The following is a 20,868-nucleotide window of genomic DNA, read 5'->3' on the forward strand; positions in this document are numbered from 1 at the left end:
GACCAAAACCTCCCTTTGCTTTTCCTGAACATCTAGAGAAGCTCTCTACCTGTCTTACTCTTGATATTGAATGGAACGGAGGGAGCTTCGGAGAAAATAAATAGTGACACAGAACATCATTAGAACCCCAATAAAGTCATTTTTAGGGTGATAATTACACCCTAAACAGAGTCGTCCTTGGTTAGGACCTTGATGTAGGAGACCACCAACAAATATCAGATGTGCTGTAGGCTCTGATACAAACACAGAACCACCTCTGTGGATTCCTTGGCTGAGATAGGACCATGAAATTCATTGAGTTGCCACAAGTCAAGAGTCAACTTGAAGGCACACACATACACAGTTTCTTATACATCTATCTATCCAACATAACTCTTTGCCAAAGATTGAATGGATCATTTCGAATTTGAGCTTGAACCGTCTTTGAGCAGTTCAATGTGGACTTCCTAACCCAATGTATTGAAAGTTCTTCAGGGTTGCCCATCCATGCAAGAGCTCCTGAAGAGCTCTATGAGATGTCTGGGCTAAAGGTGAGGTAGGGAAGGTCTTTCATGTAAGGACCACATTTGTGTGGGGAGTGTGTGAAGGAAGAAACTCTCTGTGGGAAGCACTTAGAGAACTCACATTTCCCCCCAGAACGCAACACTTTTAAGAACTCGTCATGGTCTGGACTCTGTCATTCCTTACATTTCTCAATGGCTGTTCAGGTGGTGATCACAAAGAGCACTACCTTGACTGGTCCAAAGCTCAGTATGCATTGGGGGATGGCTTGATTGGAGGAATGTAAACCTTCCTGTCCATATTTAGGAATAATCCCCTCATGTTTTGGAGATTATAGTTAAAGGGGAACAGATTTGCATGAAGGCCCTGCCCTTCTATCTCTGGGGATTTAAGGAAGAGCAGCTGAGATCCCTTTGGTGGAGGAAGTTCAACTCAACAGATTTTCCAGAATGGTTGGGCTCTTGCTTCTCTTCACCATCCTCAGTTTTGCTGGTGAGGAGAATTTGTGATAAAATGAGCTGAAAAGACAGAATATTTTCTTAATAACCAATGGGCTGATATGTTCTCTTCCAGGTCCAAGCGTCCAGCAGTTGCAGAGCTTGAAGGACCCAGAATCGGTGGCCCAAGGAGGGACTATCACCCTGTTTTGCAAATATAATAGTGGAAACATTGTGAACGGCAACTACCCATGGTGGGCCCAGCAGATCCCTGGAAGTAGACCTCACCTAGTGATGCATCACACCAGCACCCGACCCTCAGATGTCCCAGCCCGTTTTTCAGGTTCTAGATCGGGCAATGTGATGTCCTTGACCATCACGGGGGTGCAGGAGGAAGACGAAGCTGTGTATTACTGTGCTGTGGTGACAGAGATTGGGTGCCACAGTTGTTGACTCAGATGGGGAAGTGAGACCGAAACATAACTGCCTTGGTTTTGTTCAGCATCCCCTATCTGGCCTACACTCTGTTTTTAACTGAATTGAGGCAGCCTTCGTCAAAAGCAGATGGAGATACTGAGCAGCATTAGAACCCCGAGAAAGCTTCTATCATTTTTGTGAGGTAAATTCCACCAAGAAATTCCTTCTACGCTGTAGGTGATATTTCAGAGGAAGGAACTGACAGTATCACCTCTGAGCATTCCTTGAGTGAAAAAGCCTCATGAGATTCATTGGGTCACCATAAGTTGACAGGCAACGTGAAGGCACACATATACACAATTTGTTAAAATTCCTTCTTTCTCACCCATCCCAAGCCAAAGATTGACTAGATCATTTCGAATGTGAACTTGAAACATCTTGTCTCCAAAAGGAGGGCAGCACAATGAGGAGAGTCAACACGTTTGAGAACTCACCATGGTCTGGACCAGAGGTCCTCAAACTTTTTAAGGAGAGAGCCAGTTCACAGTCCCTCAGACTGTTGGCGGGCAGTTTGATCTGATTCTAACTGCTGTTGAAGTCTTAAAATTGTCTTCTCAAGGTGTCCACTCTCTCTCCTGAAGCCAAGGGACCTTGATGTGATCCTTTGTCCTACTATGGATATCTTGAGAACCAATAATTACTGTCACTGAAGATTATGTGGTTTTTATTTGGACACAAAGAACTTTGAATCCTACAAAATTGCACTGAAGGACCTAGAAAATGCCTGGAGAAATGCTCTTAGGACTCCAGTGTGATTGAAGAACTTCTACAGGATGTTCTGATGGACGTTGACTGTAGAATTGTGTTCTCCTGGGTGATTCTATGGTACGCTTTGGCCCAAATATTCAGAGTTCCAGATTATGCCAAAAACGTATTATGCAATGGATCCCGGAACGGATCCCTCACATAAGACAAGGACCTACTTATTGATTGGAGATGATGAATGAGCTTCTAACCAAGTTAGAATATTTGTGTATATCCATTAATATATCAATATAGCACTGGCTAGCTAGATAACTATGCACCTCAGCAATGGGAAGGAATAAATTAGAAGCTCAAGAACTCTTTGGTAGTCTTCAGTCCACCACAGGAGTATGTTTTAAAAACAATCAGAAATCCCAATGCAAATGGGGAAGCAACAAACTCTGAAGTCCTGTTGTCCAATGACATCGTACGATGCTGGACTAGGAAGAGATATTTGCATAAAAGGAATAGAATTTGTTTCCTCCAAGGGAGATAAAGGAAGGAGAGCTGGGGAAATGCATCCAGGAGAAACAGACCGCGCAAAGGATTGTCACCATGTTGTTGCTTCCGATCATTTCGTTCCTCGGACTGTGTATTTTTGGTGAGGGCACATGGTTGAGGAACGTTATTTGGAGCATTGGGTTGTCTTTGCTGTCTGAAGTATCCACGCTGAGGTTGTAACACTCTCCTTTGCCTTCTTTCAGATTCTGAATCCCAACTAGTTGTGACTCAACCGTCCTCCTTGTCTAAACCTCTGGGTTCGGAGGTCAGGATCCCTTGCGCTATGAACAGCGGCTACAGCATCAGCAAGGAGAGAGCGAGGTGGTACCAGCAGAAATCTGGTGGCACCCCTCGGTTTATTTACCACTATTTTACTAGTAGTGACCAAGGTAGGGGCTCAGGGGTCCCAGAGAGATTCAGCGTCTCTCCTGATGCCTCCAACAACCTCTGGAATCTAGTCATTGCGGGAGTCCAAGCTGAAGACGAGGCAGAATATTATTGTGCTACATGGGACTACATTAAGACCGGGTATCACAATGATCTGTCGCTATGGGGAACTGAAACAAAAACGTCTCGTTCCTCATGCATTTGAGGATGAACTAGAGCAGAACTGTAGTTCCAGGGCAAATGAAGTATTATAGTCTAGCTCTAGTCTCACTTGGAATCCTAGTTCTGGGACATTGGTGTCCATGAGGGTGGCAACCAAGGAGAAGGTGTAGAAACCAAGCTTAGTTGCCCAAGAACTTCCACCTTTTCAGATTAGAGAGTTGAAAGCTTCAAATACTTGTTAACAAAAGATGGATTCAAGTGATAAGAGCTTCCTTGTGAGCCTTAGGAAGAACATTCATCTGTAAGAGCAGTTCAAATATGAGACAGAAGACCTTGGAGGGTGGAGGGCTCTTCCTCTCTGAAGTTCTTTCATGGCTGTTTCTCATAAGTATGTTAGCTGTGGACGAGATTGTGGTAGGACTCCAACTCCACGTGAACTTGTTTTGTTCCATGAATGTAATGGTAAACGAAAACGCTTGCTACCACACCTCTGACTCCTCCTTTTCTTCAACATATGCTGTCTGAGAGCATGTCCTGTCCTCCGCCTTCTCCCATGGAAGGAAATGGAGGAGGACCAAAGTTGGGTTCTTGGCCATGGCTAGAGATGAAGTTCCTTCAGGAGCCCAATATTGCCATGGAATGGGACCAGGCCTCTGCCTGGGGTTCTGGAGGGATATGTTCTCCACCCCACTTTTCTCCTCCCTTTTGCCCTTCAGACATGAAGACATCTTTCATGACTAGGCTTCCAAGATCTCTGTTCCTCAAAGTGAGGGAGTGAGACCAAAGGCTCAAGGTGGCACACCTATCACTCAACCACAGTCCCATGCTACATCTCACAGGGTTTTCTTGGCAAGGTTTAAGTAGAGGTGATGTGCTTTCCCCATTCTCCCAGTTGAATCCTGGTCTCCTGGGGTCCCAGTCCAACACTTAAACCACTACTCCCCCCCCCCCCCCACACACACACACCCAGCTCACAAGCATTATTATATTTCTGCTGAAAAGTCAAGTTGTGTCATGACAACTTTATTGATATCCCGTCCCATCTTCACTTGAGGACTCACAACATAGATGGCAGCCATTTGTTGCCACGCAAATAGCATGCCTTCCAGTTTTTGTCCCTGGAAACCTTCTGCCTGCTACTTGAAGCTCTTCTCCTGCCTCTATTGTACTACTTTTATGTACTTTCACTATCTTCAACAACCCAGGAGAGTTCCCAAACATGATGATATGCTAAGACGCAAGAGCTATGCTCTCAAGAACATGATATGAATGCTACCAACTATCAGACTTAAAAGCTTAGAAATGACAGTACCCAAAATGAAAAGAAAATGGCAAAGGAAGAGGAAATGCCAAAGGAAAAAAAATCTTCAGGGATCGGTCCTTCACGTGATTTCCACAAACTGGTGGTATTGGGTGCTTGATGACCAGTGGCTTCTCTGGAGGTCCCTGAGTTCTGTGGTCAGAATCATGTTGGCACCTTATGGTTTGGAGATGTTCATCCAACCTTGGTGTTCAGTCCAAGAACGACTTCTTCCTCTCTGATGCAAAACATTATCTTTGTAGAAGTATGAGTGATGACTGTTGGCGTAGAAGGCATGCCCCATAATGCTCTGTAGGGACAGGAAGTGCAAATAAGGTCCATGGCCGACGCCTTAATTTGCATGAAGGATGGACCATTTCAACAGCCCAGAGTGATTTAAGAAAGGCAGTTCTCCAGTTCTGACACAAAGTCGAAACTCTTGAAACACTCCACCATGGCCTGGGCTTTGCTTCTCCTGGTTTCACTCACATTCTGCTTGGGTAAGCTTTCGGACAATTCCGATTCTGTAGGTCAGAAGAAGACAATTTTCTTTTGGCATGCATGCAATCTAGAGATCGTGCATTCTGGATATGTGAGATCACAGAATATAATATATCTCCAGGTAGTCACTTTGTCCTTTTTCTTAAAGGTGTCAGTTCTCAGATCGTGCCCATCCAGCCAGCTTCCCAGTCAGTATCCTTGGGGCAAACAGTCAAACTCTCCTGCACTTTCAGCGATAGCTCATCATTCAAGATCGCGTGGTTCCAGCAAAGACCTGTATTGGGCCCTCGCTTTGTGCAGTATACTGGAAGCAGTCGAGGAGAAGGGATCCCGGATCGGTTCACGGCTTCCCAGTCTGGGAACACTGGCTACTTAACTATCACCAACACCCAGGCTGAAGATGAGGCTGAGTATTATTGTGGCAGGTGGAACAACGCTGGTATCCTTCTGCACAGTGATCAAATCTTATGGGGAAGTGGGAGAAAAACCTTCCAATGAGAGGTGAACAGAAGATGTCTAAGAAGAACCTTAGATGCTTGGAAGAGGCCAAAGGACTGGAAGCTGAGTCCCAAATAGAGTCTGACTTCTGGCCAAGAAGAACGTCCTGGGAGCAAGATCTGCTTGACAGTGGAATCAACTACTTTGGAAGATGCTCTTCTTCTTTGGGACCTTCCAAACAGAAGATAGTTGCCCACTTCTTGGGGACCAATTCCTGAATTGGCACAGTTCCTCAAGGAATTTATGCATGGTCCTCATGCATGGTCAAGAACATCCTTGCTGATACATCCATCCAGTCCAGACTCAAACTCCTGTAGGCAGAGATCAAAGTCCTCCAAAAGAGGGTCCTTGTTGATTGATGGGCTGGTTTTGAGGGACATGTCCACTTGGTATGATGCCATGTCCATTTTTGGTGCCACGGGATAAGAGAGTGGCTTCATGCCCACATGTCCAATTTGTACTGTGTTGAACAACGGGCATGGCTATTTTCAGAGTTTCCTATTTGTACTTATTCTTCTAGAGAGAATAGAGACTGGGTGCCAATGTTCATGTTCTCCATCCTTCCACTGTCACAAGAGGGCACCAGAGGCTGGTTCATTGAAAAGGGACAAAGGACATTTCTAGGCTCTGTTGAAATTCATGAGAGGTGCATCTGCAATGTGGAGTGAATGTAGTTTAATACCACTTGGATCAATGCTGTGGAATCATGGGAGATGTAGCTTGATGAGTCCTCACCTCAGAGAAGGAGAAAGATCTTATGAAGCAACATCCCCCAGGAGCGCATAGCCTGAAGCTGTGATGGTTCAAGTGGTCTCGAAATGGCATTCAATCTATAGTGTCAATGTTGTTTGAATTGTATTTATGGAGTGAGGCAAAGTTGGTCTCGAGAAGAAGGGGCTTTCATATGAGACAGTGTCTCCACTGGGATCCTATGGGTGTCTTATACTTTCCTTGTAGATATAGGCCAACGTAAGCTTTATTTTGGATGCAAAACAACTACAATCGGAGTTGTGGAAGTGGAGTTGCTCAAGCAACTAAAGCCTACATTCATTGTGTGACGTCCAATGATTTCTGTGTCAATGCACGTAGGAATCCAGTCCTATTTATTTTCTCTTGGAGAACGTCCTGATGTGATATTAGCTCGGTCCAAGCTGGTATTCCTTCCTATTGAAAGGCTTTGGTGATACTTGCCTCTTTGCCAACTCCACACTGACCTTATTGTCTGAGACAAAGAGATGCCTTAGACTCTACATCTATATATATAAAAGGGTAATGAAATTTCGGCCTAGGACAAAACAACAAAACTACACATCCCAGAAACACTAAACTTGGCAGCACAACCCCTCATCCATGCCTCTATGTTCATATAACAAACAGCTCCAACTACTCCAGAAAATGGCCAGGCTTTGAGACTGCAAGGCTATTCACTGCTATTCCACCTGGCCAACAAAGGATTCCCATAAGCCACAGCAACGCGTGGCCGGGCAAAGCTAGTGGCTTTATACTGGAGTTGTCTCTCACAAGGGGAGGAGTGAGATGTCATTGGTAAAGGGGAGGGGATCTTCCCCTTTAAAAGCCAACCAGAGAGTCCCAGTTTGGTAGATCCCTTTGCCTAAGGATGGAGAACATGGCTGGATTCCTCTTCACGTCTCGGGCTTTGGCCCTCCTCATGTTCCTCAACTGGCCTTCAGGTAATGGAAGTGACTGAAGGCCTTGGAGAGATGCCATTCCTTGGAACCAGTTCCATATTTCCTCTTGTTTTGTGGCTTCTATCTCCCTGCAGGTTCCTCCTCACAGCCCGTGTTGACACAACAGCCCTCAGCATCTTTTTCCTCAGGCGAGAATGTGCATCTCACATGTGTCATGTCCTCTGGATACAGAATCAGTGACCACAGGGTTCACTGGTACCAGCAGACATCCGGTGGTGTTCCTCGGTTTCTTTACCACTATTATATCAGTAGTGACCAAGGTAGGGGCTCAGGGGTCCCAGAAAGATTCAGCGTCTCTCCTGATGCCTCCAACAATCTCAGGAAACTGGTCATCACTGGAGTTCAACCTGTAGATGAGGGCGATTACTACTGTGGCACATGGGATAGCAATTCCAGTGTGTACCACGGTGGTAACTTTGAGGGGGAAATGAGTCGAAAAGCTATCTTCTTCTCTGTGGTGTAGAGCAAAATTTTTTACTCAAGACAGTTGGACTCATTCAGTTGGAAAGGCAACAGGGGAAATGAGACAACACCCAAAGTGGAGGTGGGCACCTGGGACCTTTTTGATGTCCTTCAACCTACGAGCCCTATCAGCCCTAGCAAGCAGACCTGATGGTGAGGGATGATGGGAAGCGCAGTATGAAGAGTTAGACAAGGCAAATGATTGGATCGTGGCTTACACAGATTTCAAGGAGAAAGATGGAGGCCCATAGGACAAGTTAGTAATGATGCATTGAAGTCTCATGTATCCCTCCAATGGACAAACTTTTGGTAGGGACAACCCTGGTCAATCCTCTGCCATCCCATTTTTCAAGTGTTCCTAAAATGTCTTTGCTTAGGTGTGTTCTTCCTCATCAATAGCTCTTTTCATCTTATCTGGACACAACCTGAGATGTTACTCAGCTCCATGTGAGATGTGGGACAATATGAACCCATGGATTGAGATGGTTGCACTGTAATCCAATATTATCTCCAAGACAAGACCAACTGCTCACCAAAGCATGCAGTCTGAGACATTGCGTTGTGAGCAAAGTGCATGATAGCGCAATTGCGCTAACAATAAAAATGAGGAAACATCAGTAGCACAGGAAGGCGGGGTTATGAGAGTGTGCAGAGTCCAACAAATGGTCGGATCAGAGACATTGTGCAAATGAACTCTGGGAGCTCAAGTATGCTATCAACAATAACACAACTTTAGCGGAATATCAAGTTTGTGCAATAAAGTCCTTCATTGAAATTGAGGTCTATACTACGGCTCGATTCGAGCTTATTTTAGCAAAAAGAGACTATAGTAAGCCGAGACTGTTTTGGATTCCCAAAGGATGCTGGTTTGGGCAATGTGTCGAGTCTTTCCTCGCTCCAACATTACCATCCTATGATCACCCCATGGATTCTTTCATATGTTATTGTGACTGGGTTCATGCATTCAGCTCTACATCTCCCAATAGAAGGGCGATGGAAATACAGTAAAAATACAGTGATAACAAACCCTAAGGCTCCATCAATTGTGGTCATGAAGTGGAAGCACAGTGCTACAACAGAGTAGTGTGAGCCACAGAGCCACACGGACGACATAATGGGAGCATTTAATGCAGTTTGACACCACTTTAACCACCATGGCTCAATGCTACGGAATCCTGCAATTTGTAGTTCAGCGAGGCCCTCACACTCTTTGGCAGCGAAGGCTCAAGAATGTGTAAAACCACATAGCATTGAGCCATGGTGGTTCACGTGGGGGGTCAAACTGCATTAATTCTATAGTGTAGATGCACCCTAAGTCTGCTGGAGACGAAATGATCCCAAGGCCAATGCCTGGTGCTATCTTTCCAGTGGACAATGAAGGTGAAACAAGGACTAATATACACAGGAAAGACATTTGCATGCATTTGCTTGCTCTCTCTTCCCCCAGTTGAGACCACAGAGGGAGGCTATATATAGAGAGAAAGCCCAGTCCCAGGAAGTTACTTTTCTCCCTACTTCCCAACCATGGCCTGGACTCCATTCCTCCTGTTCCTCTCTATGTCCTACACTGGTAAGGAGCTCCTTCAGGAACTGTTATTTCTCCCAGCTTTACTTTTTCTCTTTTTCTCCTGACCATGGCCTCTCTATGTCTTCTGCATTCTTTTAGGTGCCAGGGCCCAGTTTGTCCTAACCCAGCCACCTTCAATAGCTGCCGACACTGGAACAACAGTGCAGATCTCCTGTACCAGGAATAGTGGAAGCATCTCAAGCTACTATGTGTCCTGGTATCAACAGAAGCCGGGCAATGCCCCTAAACTTGTGATATATCAGTTTAGCAACAGACCTACCGGGATCCCTGACCGGTTCACTGGTTCCTATGAAAAGTCTGCCAATTCCGCCACCTTGAGTATCTCTAACCTCCAAGCAGAGGATGAGGCTGACTATTACTGCTTATCTTATGACGGCAGTTACCAGCACACTGTGATACAACCTTAGGGGGAAGTGAGACATTAATGTCCCTGGAGCAGATGTTATTTCAGCTTAATGCTGGTGGAGAAATGAATAGATCAGTAGCCCGATGTAAAGTTGAAAGCACTCTTTGGCCTTGGTCATTTTGTAGGTGTCCTCCTAAGGACATTCTCTAAGCCAGGAGTCCCCATACTAAGGCCCGAGGGCCGGATGCTGCCCTCCAAGGTCATTGACCTGGCCCCTGTCCTAAACTTTAGACTTTGGGTTGACCTAAGTCTACCTTGTTTTTGGAGGTCTCTTTGCTTACCTATGGTCTTATGAGATCGTCTAGTTGGTCTTTGAAGGTCTCTTTGCTTAGCTGTGGCCGTATGAGATCATCTAGATGGCTTTTGGAGGTCACTTTCCTTACCCATGGTCCTATGAGACCGTCTAGATGGCCTTTGAGGGTCTCTTTCCTTACCTATTGTCTTATAAAACCATCTAGATAGTATTTGAGGATCCCTTTCCTTATCTATGATCTTATGAGACCATCTAGATGGCTTTTGGAGGTCACTTTCCTTACCCATGGTCCTATGAGACCGTCTAGATGGCCTTTGAGGGTCTCTTTCCTTACTCGTGGTCTTATGAAACCATCTAGATAGTCTTTGAGGATCCCTATCCTTATCTATGGTTTTATGAGACCGTCTAGATGGCTTTTGGAGGTCACTTTCCTTACCTATGGTCTTATGAAAGCATCTATATATAATATAAATAAAGGGGTGGATAGAAGGATGGGATCTCTACTTTAAACCGAGGTCAACATGTGTCAGTATCTGGATTACAACCTGAGCTGAACCTGATGGTCCAAACAGAGTACTCTTGCATTTGCCGTTGTGTCAGTTGCTCAAGGGTCTCAATGGAAAACATCTCAACATCATCTGGAGATGATAACCCTCAAAGCTCTTGGTGGAATATCACAGGGAGAGCTGAATAATCCTATCTATATTGACATGGAGTGGGTGAAGTTTAGGTTGCTTGAAAGGATGGTGTTTGATTGGGTTGACTGTTTCGCCTGTTGTGTTTTGGACTGCGGTGTGTCATGGTTTCAAATACGATTCCAGCAGACATCATTGATCAGCAGACCTGGTTGTGGCCAATGAGGAAACAGCACATTTGCCTCAGCTGGACTTGAGATGCTTTAAAAAGCACGGAGGTCCTGATGGCTTTAAGACTCATCTTTGGGAGTGGCAAAGATGGCACTGGATTTGCTTGTCTTCATGGCTATTGCTTATTGCATGGGTAAAGCCTGAGCAAATGCTTCCCGGTTTGATATCTTGTGGTTGATGCCATTTGACCGATTCAGATGCTCAACCTTGTAGCAAAGCTTCTGCTGGTTGGACTTAGGACTCATAGGAGAATTTGGGGGACACAATGCACACCAGCTGTATCCCGCCGATAGTGGCATAAGTAGAGTTGTGTGTGCGGTAGTATATCAAAGTACAATTGCACTTCCACATATGGTGTTTAGACTTGTGTGGATGTTCTCTCAACGAGCTTCTAGGTCCTCCAGTGTGACTATAAAGCACTGGAGGACTTAAAGAGAAGAGTAGAAAGCACACAACTCTTTACGTATTGTGCTTTCTAAATGGGCATCGGGTGTTAGCTGTTGAGCACTGATCCACACACTTTTACTTACTATGGTGGTTTCAGAACGCCCAACATGAAGCGATGTGAGATCTTGGCCACAATAGAGTTGGGTTTCAGATAGGTTTTCCATTTCTCCTCAGGTTCCTCAGCTGCGATTACTCTAATCCAGCCACCTTCAGTGTCAGCGACTCCCGGAAAAACAGCTAAACTCAATTGTTCGCTGGATGGTGGGACCTTTGGCGCAGTTATCTGGATTCAGCAGAAACACGGAACACGCCCAAGATACCTCCTGGTGTACAATACAGGAACACAGGTCTCTGCTAAGTTCTTTTTTTTTAACGAAGACTATTTTATTTTGTCTCTTGAGAGCACGATTTAAACCAAGATGTTTTTTTTTTGGGAATATTTTTATTACATTACTATTAATTTGTTACAAAGAAAAGAAAAATCTTTACAATTCATATAATTAAGTCTTTTCCTTCCCCCAGTGTTCTACCCGTTGTGCTCCCCATCACCGGAGTCCATTTCTTTATAGTCCAACCAGAATCTCATCTCTTCTGGTGGGGGTTGATTCCCATCTTCTCTCCTTAATGTCTCTTCAATAAATTTCTTCCATATGCTTTCAAAATCATTTTTCTTCCTTAGGCCTTTTTTGACATTTAAATTGCATGTTAACTTATCATTTATTGCTAATTTCCAAATTTCCTTGTACCAATCTTCTATTTTAATTTCCACCTCCCCTTTCCAATTTCTTGCTATTAATAACCTTGCAGCCGTTAGCAACATTGTTACCAAATTCTTTTCATTTTCTTTCCATTCCTCTGTATTATAAATAGATAATAGTATAGTCGCTGGGTTTATATTAATTTTTTTCTTCATGATACTCTCTATTTCTACTATGACCTTTCCCCGAAAACTCTGTACATACTTGCATTCCCACCACATATGAATATATGTCCCCCTTTCTTGACAACCCCTCCAACATTTTTCTGAACAACTCTTATCCATATTATGTATCTTTATTGGGGTCAAATACCACTTCCATACTATCTTGTAGTAGTTTTCTTTTATTCTAATTGATAAATTTTTGAGGTGCCTTGCTTTCCATAATTTTTCCCAATTTCTTTCTCCTACTTTTATTCCCAGTTCTTCCTCCCATATTTCCCTTGTTAATATCCCTTTCCTCCCACCTTTAATCTCTATTAATATTTTATATATCATACTGGTTATCCCTTTCGGATATTCATTTCCCTCTAGTCTGTTCTTTTAATACTATATTTTCAAATTTTGTTGGTTCTCTTTCTTCCCAGCTCTTTCTTTGCCAATTTTGGAACCATTGATCTAATTGGACCCAATGAAGCCATGATATATTTAAATCACCTAGGATTCCCTTTATGTTGTTTTCCTCCTTTATTTGTTCCCTCCAACTTCCAATTTTGTCTAATTTCTTCCTTTTCAATTCCTTATCCATCACATTTTTTAAGTTTTTAGGAGGACTAGGATTACCCGAAATCAAAAGTTATTATGAAGCAAACCAATTGAGACATGTGGTAGAAGGGATGCTAAACAAAGTAGAAATAAACTGGATGGAAATAATTACTAAAGATATAGAAATGAGATTAGAAAATATGTTTTTTAAGGAATATTCAAAAAAGGAAATCAACCAAATGGGAAATGTATCATTAAAAAACATATTAACAATATGGAATAAATATAAAAGCCACCTCATTAAAGAGAACTCTAAAATAATGCCAGTGATAATGGAGAAGAAATTTCCTAAAAACTTAAATGTCTCTGCTAAGTTCTCTGCCTCCAAAGATAGCAAGAACCAGGTTTGCTATTTAACAATTACTGACATTCGGGATGAGGATGAAGCTGACTATTATTGTCTAGCCTGGACTGATACGACATACACACGGTGGCCTCACCAAATGAGGAACCCTATCAAAACAGACTTCTTCAAGGTTGAACACGGAGGAGAGTGCTACTTTCCACCGGCTTGATACAGAATCTTGGCCTCTGTCTTTCAGTCCATCCCACAACACTTTCCCTTTTGATGGATCCATTTGGGAGCTTCCTGGGACAAGATGTGGCCCAGCAATCAGTTGGATTCCATGGAATGATCCCAAGGAATTCATCAATATTGCATACTTGGCAGCAGTAGTCAACCCAGAAGACCTCCACCATCTGCACCTGTTGATGTGGTAGGAAACCTTGTGCTATGCATGGACGCTCTTTGCTTCCGTAAGTGCCAATACACAACTTTCTCTAACTAAGGGTGTGTCTACACTGTTGAAGCCATGCTGAGACGGCTTGACCTTCTACAGCTCAAGGCTATGGGATCCTGGGAGTTGTAGTTCTGCAAGGTCATCTGTATTCCCAGCCTAAGTATGTGTGTGCCTCAGCAAACTATAGATCCCAGGATTCCACTGCACTGAGCTTGATCAGAGTGTCATGCTGGAGGACCTAGAGATTCCCAGAGAGATGTTATCTTAGCTGAATAAGTAGCAATAGTTTATTTGAAGTCCTGGGCCTCTCTAATGGCATCGAATGTGGAGGGCCAACTGTTGCTTTTGTGTTGCTTTACATTTCTATCTAGTTTAGGTGTTGTCTGCTCTCCTGGCTTTGGCCTTTAGGGGGAAACCTTGTCTCACCTTCCCAGGATGGGACTAAAGAGAACTTGATGGCCAACTCTGGAGACTCGTCTCCTTCAGGGTGACATGAAGCAAGATAATGTTCATGGTGCTCAGCTGCTCGTCCAAGACCGTACTAGTGGACTTCCCAATGGGACATCTATTTAACCACTGTTGGAACAGAATCTTGTACTAGTGAGGCCTTAGTCTTGGTGTCTTATAGGATCCTTCCAAGGTTGTTCTAATAGAGCTCTTCTTCTTCCATTCCTGCGAGTTCAGCTGAGCTGAGATGTAGAGCAATTGAACATCCCTCCTGGTTTTGATCACCAAATGTGGAAAGAAAGCGGAAAGGCCTGATTTGCTTTCCCACTGATCTTTCCACAACCAGAATAGAAGACCTTCAGAGAGATGGACCTCTTATTGTTAGAGTTGGCTCTCTGTGTGTTGAGGACCAGACTATGGCCCATACCTTCTGTGTGGTAGATCAACCTCCTATCATTCAAAAATTCAATTTGAAACCAGAGTGGGACTCTAATAAGACGAACTCTTGGTATGATGCCATCTTGAAGCACACTATTGATTCTGTAACACCTAAGAAACCATTTGGTACCTGGCCATCTAGATCCTACTTGTCCACCAAGGACTCTGGTTCTCAAAACCCATCCATGGGGCTGCATGTTTCTCATAGAGTCATGAAGTTGCAACACAACCAATGGCCGTGGGTCAGATTTGCATGAGGTCCTCCTTCTGCAACTCAGGTTGAACTGAAAAAGGAAGGAAGGAGGAAGCCCTTGGACAATTGTTGGTGTGTTTCTGAAAGCCCAACTCCTTTGGAGAGCTCACCATGGCTTGGACCCTACTGTTCTTGGTGCTTCTCAATTACTACGCTGGTAAGGCAGAGAAGGGTTTTAGATCATCCCTAAAAGGCGACAAGGCTAAGGCAGATGAACCAATTGCATTTCCATTTCTTCTTCTCTTTTGTCAAAGGTGTCCATTCTCAGCGAACATTGACTCAGCTGGCTTCCGTGTCTGGGTCCCTGGGACAGACGATCACACTCTCCTGCACCAAAGGCAGTGGAAGCTGGAACACTGGTGTCTACTGGTATCAGCAGAAATCTGGAGAGAGTCCTCGCTTTGTTCACTGCAATGGCTGCGGCACCAGGGGACCAGGGATCCCGGATCGGTTCACGGCGACTGCTTCTGGAAACACAGGCTCTTTAACCATCACAAATCTCCAGGCCGGAGATGAGGCCAATTATTACTGTTTTTGTCGGTACTACAAAGACCTGACAGCTCGTATCACGGTGGTCCATTCTCATGGGGATGTGAGACCAAAACTGTCAAGTCTCCTCCCAAGAACGTCAGAAACTCTGGAGAGCTGAAGATGTCTCTCTTTCTCCACTTTTAAAAATAAATAAACTTCATTGAGGCTGAAAAGCTTCCTGTTTCAGGAGTGTCACTGAGTGTCAAGCCGATTGTTGATTAAGGTTCCCTTTCACCTTTTGGGCAAGTCACTTGTAGGCTGTAAGGTGCCTTTTGAGTAATTCAGAGCCACAGAGCTGGGAGTGCCGCAAACATTATGCCCATTGAAGAGCAGGAGACTTTGAGGGCATCTACCCTGCAGAATTCATAACGTTAGGTCCCATTTGAAATGCCATGGCTCCAGGCTGTGAAATCCTGGGAGTTGTAGGTTCTACCCAAGAGTTTGGGTGCTTCTTCAAATGTCAACTGTATGGAGTATGGAATCCTGGCAGTTCAAGTGGGTCAAACAACATGGATTCTAGAGCATAAATACTTCCTTAGGGATATCTGTGGCTTCTGTGTGTCCTTTCACTAGGAAACCATGCCATTCCTTGATTCTTGTCCCTTGTATCCTGATTCTCTGGATCAAAGGACATAGGAAACCCATGAGAAGCTCCAGATAATAATTCAAGGGAGGGCAGAACATTCCTCACAATGGCCATGGGCAAGTTAGTCTCAGCAACATAACTTGCCCATGAAGCTGGTGTTTTACTTAGTAAGTGAGGTCCATCACAGTCAATAACAATCAGAGGTCTTCCATCCCAGCTAACATGTCGCCTAGTTTGCTCCTCAAGGGTGCTGAAAGAATGTCTGCTAGTAAGTTCATTTATTGAAGTTAATGTTGTTGACCAATTCAATTGCTCAACCTGGAAGCAAAGCTTTCCCTGGTTGGAATTGGGATGCATAGGCGTGAGTTATTCTGGGAGGATATCACAGCAATTCTGAGAGGGGAACACACATGAGTTGTATCCAGCCAATGGTGCCATAAGAAGGCATGGATATGATGTCACGTTGATGCACTCTGTTGTTTCATCCCAGCCATTCTATACCAGGCCATCTAGATCCTACTTGCTCACCTTGGTGAGTCCTACAGGGCTGGACATCTATGGTTCTCCATAGTCTTGGGCAGAGAAGGTTCTTTCCCTTCCTCTGAGTCCTGATCCTTCTAACTGGAGATCCCAAGGATCTATCCTGGTCCATATCTTCAGAGAAAATCACTTCCTCTGCCCTTAAGCTATGGATCCTTTCACCCAGCATACTTCTTTGTGGTGATGTAACCTCTCCTAGTCATTGTCATCCCGTGAAATGGTCATCTTCATATTTTATAATAATATCTATAATATCAATAGATGCTTCTTCATTTGCTTCTGTCATGAGGTTACATGTTCCTGAGATATGAAGTTCCACCACAGCCAATAGCTCTGGGCCAGATTTGCATGAGGTCCTCCTTCTTCAGCTCAGGTTGAATTGAAAAGGAAGGAAGGAGGAAGCTCCTGGACAATCATTTGTGCATTTCCGAAAGCCCAACTCCTTTGGAGAGCTCATCATGGCCCGGGTCCTGCTGTTCTTGGTGCTTCTCAATTACTATGCTGGTAAGGCAGAGAAGGGTTTTAGATCATCTCTAAAGAATTACAAGGCAAAGGCAGATGAAGCAATTGTACTTCCATTTGTTCCTTTCTTTTGTCAAAGGTGTCCATTCTCAAGGAACGTTGACTCAACCGGCTTCAGTGTCTGGGTCCCCGGGACAGACAGTCACACTCTCCTGCACCAAAGACAGTGGAAACTGGGGCAGCTATGTCAATTGGTATCAGCAGAAATCTGGAGAGGGCCCCCGCTTTATTCATTGTAGTAGCTGCGGCAGCACCAGGGGACCAGGAATCCCGGATCGGTTCACGGCAACTGCTTCTGGAAACACAGGCTCTTTAACCATCACAAATGTCCAGGCCGGAGATGAGGCCAATTATTACTGTGCGTGGTGGTACAGCACAGGCAGCTCGTATCACGGTGGTCCATTCTCATGGGGAAGTGAGACCAAAACTGTCACTTTCCCTCCCAAGAAGAAGAAAGTCAGAAACTCTGGAGAGCTGCAAAGCTGAAGATGTCGTCTTTTGAATACAACGCGTGACTCTATCTCTCTTTCTCCACTTTGAAAAATAAATAAACTTCATTGAGGTTGAAAAGCTTTCCATTTCAAGAGTGTCACCGAATGCAAAGCCGATTGGACCAGTCACTTGTAGGTGGTTAGGTGCCCTTTACGTAATTCAGAGCTACAGGGTTGGGAGTGCAACAAACCTTATGCCTATTGAAGAGCAGAAGGAACCTGTTGGAGACTTTGAAGGCATCTACACTATAGAATTCATACCATTCGACTCCTTGAAATGCCATGACTCCAGGCTGAGGAATCCTTGGAGTTGTAGGTTCTTTGCTTTCTCTACACAAGAGTTGTTTGCTCATCCAACAACTCCTAGGATTCCATAGTATGGAGTCATGGCAGTTCAAGTGGGTCAGATTCCACAGTTTCTGGAGCATAAATGCACCCCATAAAGAAATATGAGGCCTCTTTACTTCCCTTTCATTCACTACCAAACTAAGCCACACTTGTTTCTTGTCCCTCAGCTCCTGTTTCTCCAGATCAAAGGTAGTAGTTACGACAATGGGAAGCTCAAGATGCAATTCATCCTTCGAGGGAGTGCAGAACATTCCTTGAAATGAACCTATTTCCCATTCCCACCATGGGTTAGTCTCAGCAACGTGGCTTGCCCATGAAGCTGGTGTTTTGCTTGGTAGGTGAGGCCTATCACAGTCAATAACAAACAGAGATCTTCCATCCCAGCTAAGAATGTGACCAACATGTCACCTAGTTTGCTTCTCAAGGGCGCTGAAAGAATCGCTGTTAGTAAGTTCATTTTCCAGGGTCTGCTCAGGAGGAAACATCTACTTGGGAAAAATATGATAGAGGATTTGCTTCTCTTGTCAATTATTGCAGGAGGAGAGTCAAAACAATCACTTCCTGGACTGATTTATTGATGTTAATGTTGTTGACCAATTCAATTGCTCAACCTGGAAGCAAAGCTTTCCCTGGTTGGAATTGGGATGCATAGGCGTGAGTTATTCTGGGAGGATATCACAGCAATTCTGAGAGGGGAACACACATGAGTTGTATCCAGCCAATGGTGCCATAAGAAGGCATGGATATGATGTCACGTTGATGCACTCTGTTGTTTCATCCCAGCCATTCTATACCAGGCCATCTAGACCCTACTTGCTCACCTTGGTCAGTCTTACAGGGCTGGACATCTATGGTTCTCCATAGTCTTGGGCAGAGAAGGTTCTTTCCCTTCCTCTGAGTCCTGATCCTTCTAACTGGAGATCCCAAGGATCTATCCTGGTCCATATCTTCAGACCAGGTCACGTCCTCTCCCCTTAAGCTATGGATCCTTTCACCCAGCATACTTCTTTGTGGTGATGTAACCTCTCCTAGTCATTGTCATCCCGTGAAATGGTCATCTTCATATTTTATAATAATATCTATAATACCAATAGATGCTTCTTCATTTGCTTCTGTCATGAGGTTACATGTTCCTGAGATATGAAGTTCCACCACAGCCAATAGCTCTGGGCCAGATTTGCATGAGGTCCTCCTTCTTCAGCTCAGGTTGAATTGAAAAGGAAGGAAGGAGGAAGCTCCTGGACAATCATTTGTGCATTTCCGAAAGCCCAACTCCTTTGGAGAGCTCATCATGGCCCGGGTCCTGCTGTTCTTGGTGCTTCTCAATTACTATGCTGGTAAGGCAGAGAAGGGTTTTAGATCATCTCTAAAGAATTACAAGGCAAAGGCAGATGAAGCAATTGTACTTCCATTTGTTCCTCTCTTTTGTCAAAGGTGTCCATTCTCAAGGAACGTTGACTCAACCGTCTTCAGTGTCTGGGTCCCCGGGACAGACGGTCACACTCTCCTGCACCAAAGACAGTGGAAACTGGTATAGCTATGCCAGTTGGTATCAGCAGAAATCTGGAGAGGGCCCTCGCTTTGTCCACTGCAACGGCTGCAGCAGGGGACCAGGGATCCCGGATCGATTCACAGCGACTAAATCTGGGGACACGGGCACTTTAACCATCACCAATGTCCAGGCTGAAGATGAGGCCTATTATTACTGTGCATGGTGGTACAGCACAGGCAGCTCGTATCACGGTGGTCCATTCTCATGGGGAAGTGAGACCAAAACTGTCACTTCTCCTCCCAAGAAGAAGAAAGTCAGAAACTCTGGAGAGCTGAAGAGCTGAAGATGTCTCTCTTTCTCCACTTTTAAAAATAGATAAACTTCATTGAGGCAGAAAAGCTTCCTGTTTCAGGAGTGCCACTGAGTGTCAAGCTGATTGCTGATGAAGGCACCTGTTATACCCCAACCACCTTTGGGCTCTGAACCTGATTCCAAAATGAACTTTGACCAGGATGAAGCTTATTCTGACTTTTTACCTAGTTCGCAGAGCTCCTTTCAGTTACAGACCCCAACTGTGGATAGCTCCGATGCTTCCTTAATTGGGAGAGATACTGAAAACATTACTCCTGTGGTAGAACCAGATGTCCCGAGTTCCCCAGGGAATGTGTCCTTTAACAGAAGGGAGTTTCTGCATCGCCAGAGATCAGAAAAACAAGGGCTTCGAAGGACTCAACATTTGGCATCTAGAGGGGATAACGGATAGGAGATTCCCTTGGGAACCTTTGGGGAGTTTGGTTTCCCTTCGCTGTGATTAGATCGAAGTTCCATAAAAGTGTCCTACACTGTGAACAATTTGCGGTGTCAACGTAGCGATTTCCTGAGAACACTTCACCGACTCCAGCTCCCTGATTTCACCAAGCCAAGTCTCCTGTTCCTGGCGGCCAAACCGAGCCGCGACTCCCCATTTAAACCGGAGTTAATTCACATCCTTGCCTTGTTCCTGAATCCAGATTGCTTTTAGATTTGTCTTTTTCCTGCCTTGATATAAAAGACTTCCTAGTGACTTTGGACCTTGTTTTTCACTCTTGTTTTCCTGTTGTTGTTTCATCTACCTTGCAGAATTCATAACATTAGACTCCACTTGAAATGCCATGGCTCCAGGCTGTGGAATCCTGGGGGTTGGAGGTTCTTCCCTTTTTCTGCCCAAGAATTTGGGTGCTTCTTCAAATGACAACTGCTAGGATTCCGTAGTATGGTGTCCTGGCAGTTCAAGTGGGTCAAACTACACGGATTCTAGAGCATAAATACTCCCTTAGGGATATCTGTGGCTTCTGTGCTTCTCTTCACTAGTAAACCATGCCATTCCTTGCTTCTTGTTTCCTGATTCTCTGGATCAAAGGCCATAGGAAACCCAGTGAGAAGGGGGTGCAGAACATCTCCCACAAGGAGTCCTGCTCCCGTCCCACCATGGGTTAGTTTCAAGGCTATGGGTCTCAGTAACCTGACATACTGATGAAGCCTGTCTCTCTCTCTCAGAAAGTGAGACCAATCACATGCCCCGAGAAACAGAGATCTTCCATCATAGACAAGAATGTGGCAAATATATTGATCAGGTTGATCCTCCGAGGTGCTGATGGAATGGCAGTTGGTAAGCGGAGTCTCCAGGACTGCTCAGGAGGAAAGGTCTACTTGGGGGGAACATTAGCTTTTCTTGGTGGC

The 20,868-nt window shown here is 44.7% G+C and overlaps 2 protein-coding genes and 4 gene segments (V, D, J or C); all 6 read left to right on the forward strand.

Moving 5' to 3' along the window:
* LOC100560921 (immunoglobulin lambda-1 light chain) overlaps positions 1-20,868 on the forward strand; it is a 111,122-nt gene that overhangs the window by 5,857 nt on the left and 84,397 nt on the right. The window contains exons 1-2 of one of the 3 annotated variants that reach the window (XM_062958650.1): positions 9,170-9,249; positions 9,346-9,652. The exons of 1 other annotated variant lie outside the window; for it this stretch is intronic. In XM_062958650.1, the coding sequence (XP_062814720.1) occupies positions 9,204-9,249; positions 9,346-9,652 (353 nt within the window). In that variant the 5' untranslated portion in view covers positions 9,170-9,203. Of the gene's footprint in view, positions 1-9,169; positions 9,250-9,345; positions 9,653-16,681; positions 16,801-16,897; positions 17,205-20,868 lie in introns of those variants that run through there. One more of the 3 variants, XM_062958651.1, reaches the window with a different exon arrangement.
* On the forward strand, positions 933-2,535 carry LOC103279959 (immunoglobulin lambda variable 8-61-like). The segment is given in 2 exon segments: positions 933-993; positions 1,075-2,535. Coding segments are annotated over 2 exon segments (360 nt in total).
* The window catches only part of LOC103282953 (immunoglobulin lambda-1 light chain-like), a 97,149-nt gene continuing 78,918 nt past the window's right edge, over positions 2,638-20,868 (forward strand). The window contains exons 1-2 of one of the 2 annotated variants that reach the window (XM_062958644.1): positions 2,638-2,760; positions 2,864-3,187. In XM_062958644.1, coding sequence (XP_062814714.1) covers positions 2,715-2,760; positions 2,864-3,187 — 370 coding nt within the window. In that variant the 5' untranslated portion in view covers positions 2,638-2,714. Of the gene's footprint in view, positions 2,761-2,863; positions 3,188-18,882; positions 18,995-19,091; positions 19,393-20,868 lie in introns of those variants that run through there. The other variant, XM_062958647.1, reaches the window with a different exon arrangement.
* Positions 3,858-6,471, forward strand: LOC103279970 (immunoglobulin lambda variable 4-69-like). The segment is given in 2 exon segments: positions 3,858-5,009; positions 5,159-6,471. Coding segments are annotated over 2 exon segments (396 nt in total).
* Positions 7,121-7,680, forward strand: LOC103279971 (immunoglobulin lambda variable 5-52-like). The segment is given in 2 exon segments: positions 7,121-7,199; positions 7,292-7,680. Coding segments are annotated over 2 exon segments (462 nt in total).
* LOC103279972 (immunoglobulin lambda variable 2-23-like) lies at positions 14,671-15,334 on the forward strand. The segment is given in 2 exon segments: positions 14,671-14,796; positions 14,894-15,334. Coding segments are annotated over 2 exon segments (441 nt in total).

Source organism: Anolis carolinensis, chromosome X (genome assembly GCF_035594765.1).
Source record: "Anolis carolinensis isolate JA03-04 chromosome X, rAnoCar3.1.pri, whole genome shotgun sequence".
In the NCBI taxonomy this organism is placed as follows: domain Eukaryota; kingdom Metazoa; phylum Chordata; class Lepidosauria; order Squamata; family Dactyloidae; genus Anolis; species Anolis carolinensis.